Source organism: Petaurus breviceps, unplaced genomic scaffold (genome assembly GCF_028583685.1).
Source record: "Petaurus breviceps papuanus isolate PSGF00001 unplaced genomic scaffold, PetGlider_PUasm1.0 90994, whole genome shotgun sequence".
Lineage (NCBI taxonomy): Eukaryota > Metazoa > Chordata > Mammalia > Diprotodontia > Petauridae > Petaurus > Petaurus breviceps.
The window spans coordinates 10133466-10139692 of record NW_027187393.1 but is presented as its reverse complement, the minus strand read 5'-3'; the positions used below and the strand labels follow the sequence as shown (position 1 = coordinate 10139692).

General features: G+C 44.0%; 1 protein-coding gene across 3 annotated transcripts in view; it reads right to left on the bottom strand.

Moving 5' to 3' along the window:
- PTPRT (protein tyrosine phosphatase receptor type T) overlaps positions 1 to 6227 on the bottom strand; it is a 1346273-nt gene that overhangs the window by 253483 nt on the left and 1086563 nt on the right. For all 3 annotated transcript variants that reach the window (XM_069077714.1, XM_069077712.1, XM_069077713.1), the window contains exon 11: positions 5652 to 5754. In XM_069077714.1, the coding sequence (XP_068933815.1) occupies positions 5652 to 5754 (103 nt within the window). The remainder of the gene's footprint in view (positions 1 to 5651; positions 5755 to 6227) is intronic.

The window sequence follows — 6227 nt, the reverse complement described above, 5'->3', positions numbered from 1 at the left end:
TCCTTCCTTCCTTCCTTCCTTCCTTCCTTCCTTCCTTCCTTCCTTCTGATGAAGGTTGGCTATTAGGTTCAGCAGGGACTCTGATCTTAAGACCAGAACCTGTGCTTCTGTCTGGAAAGAATTCAACTCAAGCCTAATTGGAGTCAGAGTTATAAAAGTTTATTATATGCCTTACAGCGGGCAAGGATCCTTAGGGGACCTGCAAGCTTAAGGAAGACACAGGCATAGCTTTTAAAGAGTTAAGGCTATTCATTAGATGTCAATTAGGCTGACCAGGTGAGAGGAGGGTGGGATGAGGGAGGAGTTAAGGTGGGTCTAAGGTGGGGCCAGTGTTTAAAGGGGCATGCAGGTTTCATGTAACTGAGCAGGCATAGTAACCATGATTCACTGGGAAAAAGCGGGGGAAGGGGGTGGAGTGTGCTACCTGGAGGTGTGGTTTTAGGCTTGAAACATCACTAAGTCAGCTAGCGGTCAAGGGCTGACTGAGAAGTGCCCAGTCTGCCACCCATCAGTGTCATGCTTGACAGGACTCATGTCTGGGAACCAAGGTTAGGGAGAGATAATTGCTTAAGGACTTAACCTAGAGATGGGGTATTGAAGGATTCATGGAGGCAGCGGACACTATACAAGGGGGAGATAATAGTTGCCTAAGCTGGAATGTTTATAGATACTTTTGTGAAGGATTGATAGGTATAGCTTGTTAGTGTTCCAAGCTGAGATGATAAACAATTCATGAGTTGTTGCTGGGCAGAGTTAATGCTTTGAAGCTAGGCAGAGTGCAGGTAGGGGGAAGGGGCAGAGTTAATGTTCTGTGACTTGGAGGGGGAAATGTGATTTTACAGACTGGTTTTACAAATTGATGTTACAGACTGATGTTGCAAATTGGTTTTACAAATTGCTATTACAGATATAGATCTCAAGCACCCCATCACTTCCTTCCTTCCTTCCTTCCTTCCTTCCTTCCTTCCTTCCTTCCTTCCTTCCTTCCTTCCTTCCTTCCTTCCTTCCTTCCTTCCTTCCTTCCTTCCTTCCCATGGGAGGGTACAACACTTACAGAAGCCCCATAAATGCCTGACTTCATAAATGTCTGGCCCAGTTGGGGCATAGAGCAGTACAAAATCAAACAATATGACACAGTTGAGAAAGTACTGACCTTGGAGAGCTAAACTTGACATTGTGATTACTGAAACTTGACAGTGCCAATTATGTGACCTTAGTCATGTCACTTAACTTTTCTGTGTCCCAATTTTCCACAGCTGTAAAAGAAGGTGGCTGAACCAGATGGTTCATAAGGCTTAAGGTCTACTTCTTGATACATCATCCTGGGATCTTGTGTCATGTCTGGTTTGAGGGGAGAAGTTGCTGCCAATTGCAGGGATGGCCACTTAAGTCTTCACAACAACTCTGCCTGGCAGGCAAAGAAGGCATTATTATTCCCTTCTTACCAGTGAACTATGGCTCAAAGAGACTTGCCCTCTAGAAACTCTGTGTACTTGAGTTTTGTCCTTCATCCCTGTACAGTTTGCTTCTGTTTCCCTAGCAGAAGCCATCCCTCAGATTAGCGTTAAGATGATAATCACTTTGTTAAAAAAAATTCTGGACCTATGATTTCCTGGGCATTGTAAACTTCAGGCAGGAAAACTCCCTCTACTGATGCTGATCTATAAGTTCTGGACTCAGGGAATCATCTGATCAATAATTTTTGTTGTTTTGCAAATATTGCCTCATTTGATGCTCACAACAACCCTGGGAGGTAAATGCTCTTATTATCCCTATTTTACAGTTGAGTCAACTGAGGCAGATGTAGGTTAAGTCTCTTACACATAGCTAAGTCACACAGCTAATAAATATCTGAGGCCAGACTGGAACTTGGGTCTTTTTGACTCCAGTGTTCTATCCCCTGTGCCACCTCAATACAGTGGAGAGCACATGTATCCACTCCTGGGGATAATACATAAACACAGATAGCTCTCACACAGAATACTGAATGATAGCCACTTTATTGGGGCAGCTAGGTAGCACAGTGGATAGTGCACCAAGCTTGGAGTCAGGAAGACATGAGTTCAAATGTGACCTCAGACACTTACTAGCTGGGCAAATCACTTAACCCTGTTTACCTCAGTTTCTTCATCTATAAAATGATCTGAAGAAAGGAAATGACAAATCACTCCAAAACCTCTGCCAAGAAAACCCAAATGTGTTCACAAAGAGTTGAACACAACTGAAAATGATTGAATGACAACAGAAACTAGGGCAATGCAAATCAAAGACTTATTTATGTCAGTTTTGTTTTACCTCTGTGAATGACTCCTTACTGTTCCACAAAGCTCCACAAGGGAACCTCGAAGCTCCTGGACTGGGTAAACAAGTCCTCCTGACCTTGCTTCATAGCTTTTAGAAAAGCTATAACTAAGATGGGGTGACTGGGGCTTTGTCCTATGGTACTGAATTTAGAGGATGTTAACAGCACTTGCATACAAAGTAGCATACAAAGAACAGAACTTGGTACCTCCTTAGCAAGGATCATTGAATTAAATTAGGAAGCTACCTGAAGGCTGACTAGGGTGAATTCCTTCCCCATTCATCCTGCTTCCTCCACCTTCTGAAGCCTCCCCAGCAGCAGTCTTTCACTGTTCTCTACTCATGATATGACAGTATTATAGTCCATCTCACCCCTTCCAATGGGGGCTACTTGTCAATTTGTGGAACTTTCCCTAGTTTCATAAATTCTCAGTTATAGTTCTAGGTTTTAGTATTAAAGGTAGAATGGAAGGGGAGATAATGGTGGTCTAGGGATAGAATGTGAAGCAGGTGGGACCCACAAGGGAAACTTATGGTTTGGTGGACAGGATTTTCAGAAAGCAAAACATAAAACAGCATAAAATGTGACACAAATGCCCAGTCACATGGTACATTATTACCAACATGCACATCACTCATAATAACCATGGTTTAACAGTATGTCAACTTATCATCATTTGGTGCTCAGAGGTATCCAAGGGAACAGCTAAGAAATGCCCATGATTTGTGCTTTGTTTATTTGCCTTCTCATAATCTTTGTTCAGGGCTGTGATTTGGACCCTGGGGTAAAGGGAGGATAATGGAAGCCAAAAAAACAAACAAACAACAAAAGCCACTCTATTAAATATACATTTCATTCAGTGGGTCATTTTTTGCAGAATGGGGTCTGGGACAAACAATATTCTTGACAACCCTATAATAGGCAGTATGGTATAGGTATTAGAGAAGCAGCCTTGAATCAGAGAATCAGGAAAACCTGCATTCAAGCCCTGCCTCTAATACTTATTTGCTGTATGAACAGAAGCGAATCACAATCTCTACGAGCCTCTGTGTCTTCCTCTTGAAAATGGGATTGAACCATGTTTTCCATGGGAATACACCATGGGAAAGTGCTTTGTAAACCCTGAAGTGTTTTACAGAAACTATTTCTTGTTTTGAGCATGTACAAACAAAACCCTCAGCTTCAATGAAGGTGGATGTGCAGCTGGTGCTATTGAGGGCACAGGCAACACACGGTGCAGGGCAAAGTACAGGACTTAGAGACTAAGGAGCTGGGTTTGAATCCTCCCTCTACTACTTACTATCTGTATTAACTTAGGAAAAATTGCCTTTACCTCTCTGGGGCCTCAGTTTCTTTATCTGTGCAAGAAGAAGGTTGGGCTCCATGGCTTCTGAGGTTCCTTAGAGCAGTGGTTTAAAACTCAAGTAGAAATGGGGACCCACTAAGTCATATATAAGGATCTCTGAGGAATGTGTATTGACTTAGTTTTAATATGCTACCTTTTTCTGTATTTTTGTTATTTTGCTCAATATTTTCCCAATTACATTTTAATCTGGCTTGGGGAACACTCAGGAGTAATAGGGACTAAAGTCATGTGTTTGACACCTCTGCCCAAGGCTCCTAATCCTCTTCCTAGCGCTAAGTTTCTCTCCTGGGAAGACTCCCTTAGGTGGGTCTTCAGACCAGAGATAAAACCATTTAATAATCTCTAAACAGGTGGAAATATTCAACGAGGATTTTTTCGTCTTCTTCACTGGCATGGCTGGGGCAGAAGAACGCTTTTGTGTGAGAAAATGCCACCCAAGGTTCTCATTCCATGAATGTGAGCATTGGCTGCCGGAGGTAAAGGGCTCTTTAAAATCTCCTGTGCACTGCTCACAGAGGCATGTCTCCAAGCCACAATTTTAAAAGAGGGCACAGACCCTGAACAACTTGTCTGCACAGATTGACAAGAACACCAGAAATTTTCCATTCCCTGAATCTCTGGCTGGATGTGCCAGCTTCATATTGTGACTGGTATTTTTCCTAGGCATACATACTGTACGACCTATGCTCTTTCCTTTCCTCATTGTTGTCCTTCATAAACACATCTTCCACTGACCTTGGTGCTTGAGATAAAGTACCTGGCTAGATGGAGGGCTGACCTTGGACTCAGGAAGAGTTAGGTTCAAATCTTGCCTCTGACCTATGTATAAACCTGGGTAAGTCAAAACCTCTCAATGCTTTTAGGCAATTCTCTAATACTATAAGTTACAATAAAGGTGGTGCCTTGTACTGGCAGAGGGGATTTCCTCACCTGGAAGTTCACTATACTAATGAAATCACAGGTAGGTAGGTGGCTCAGTGGATATTCCATCCAGGGTCCTAGAAGAACCCAGAGTCAAGAAGACCTGAGTTCAAATCTATCTTCAAAAAATTCCTAGTTATATGACCCTGGACAAGTCACTTAACAACTATCTGCCTCAATTTCTTTGTCTGTAAAATGATGTTAATAATAGTACCGGGGCAGCTAGGTGGCACAGTGAATAGAACACCGGCCCTGGAGTCAGGAGGACCTGAGTTCAAATTTGGCCTCAGACACTTAACACAAATACTATCTATGTGACCTTGCGCAAGTCACAACCCCAATTGCCCTCCAAAAAAAAAGCAAAAAAAAAAAAAATAATAGTACCCACCTCCCTGGGTCGTTCATTATAAGGATAAAATGCAATAGTATTTGTAAAGTACTTTAAAGCATTATATAAAGCTTAAAGCATTATACAAATGCTAACTAATATCCTTATCCCTAAACACAATTGCCATTGACCTTTACCCTAGTATCCCTGAATGTGTCCCTGTCAGCGTCTCCAGCACAGTGATAGCGTTGATTTTGCCTAACCGGTGCTTATATTCTTATGCTAGATTCAACTGTGTTCCTTCTCTGGTCTGGGGGTGCCACCGCCAGTGTTTCCAGGGACCAGGCTGGTGAGGATCCAGCTATGCCGACTTGCTTCCTGGAGATAAGCTGAATTCTTGCACCCCCCCGACCCCCCCTCAACTCTTCCAGAATTAGATGAATTGTCAGAGGCAGAGCAGCCCTCTTCACTCCCTCCCTGACCTGAATCTCTCTTCCTTGACCTTTCTCTGTGGGTCTGGAGAGTGCTTGTCTGGCCAGGAAGCAGATTCTGTGCCCTCACTTTTAGCTCTGCCTCATGCCATACCCCTCCCAGGTTATGCCCCTGGCAGTTGGCATTGTCCAGAATGTATCAGTGTCATTGCTGCAGAGGAGAGAGATATGTATGTCCCTGGAAGGAGAGGTGAGATCTGATATGCCCCCTGTCCTCCCCCCAACAGAGAATTAGAACTTCACCTGACAGGTGCACCCCGGGACCGTGCAGGTTTCAGCATGACAGTAATAGTTGTGTCTGTCTCATTCAAAGGTGAATCTGTGTCATATTCAGGCATTGAAGGAGCTGTGGAGAGAGGGGAGGGGAGTAGGTAGGAAGGAGAAGAGAAAGAAAGGAGCAGAGAAAGAGGGGAAGAGAGATGAGGAGAGAAGAGGGAGGGAGAGGGTGAAGGAACAGAGGAAGGAAAGAGATGGAAAGAAAGGGGGAGAGAAGGAAAGAAAGAAGTGGAGAGGGGAAGAGAAATGGGGAGAGAAGGGAAGGTAGGGGGAGAGAAGAGGGAAGGATAGGGGGAAGGAGTAGAGGAGCAGAAGAGATGGAAAGAGGGAGAGAGAAGGAAAGAGAGAGGGGGAGAGAGGTAAAAGGGAGAGAAGAGGAAAAGGGAAGGAGGGAGGGAGAGGAAGGGAAGGAGAGATACAGAGACAGAAACAGAAAGAGAAAAAAAGAGAAGAGGGAGAGAAAGAGAGAGAGGGACAGGGAGGGGGAGGGAGGGGGAGTGAGAGAGAGAGAGAGAGAGAGAGAGAGAGAGAGAGAGAGAGAGA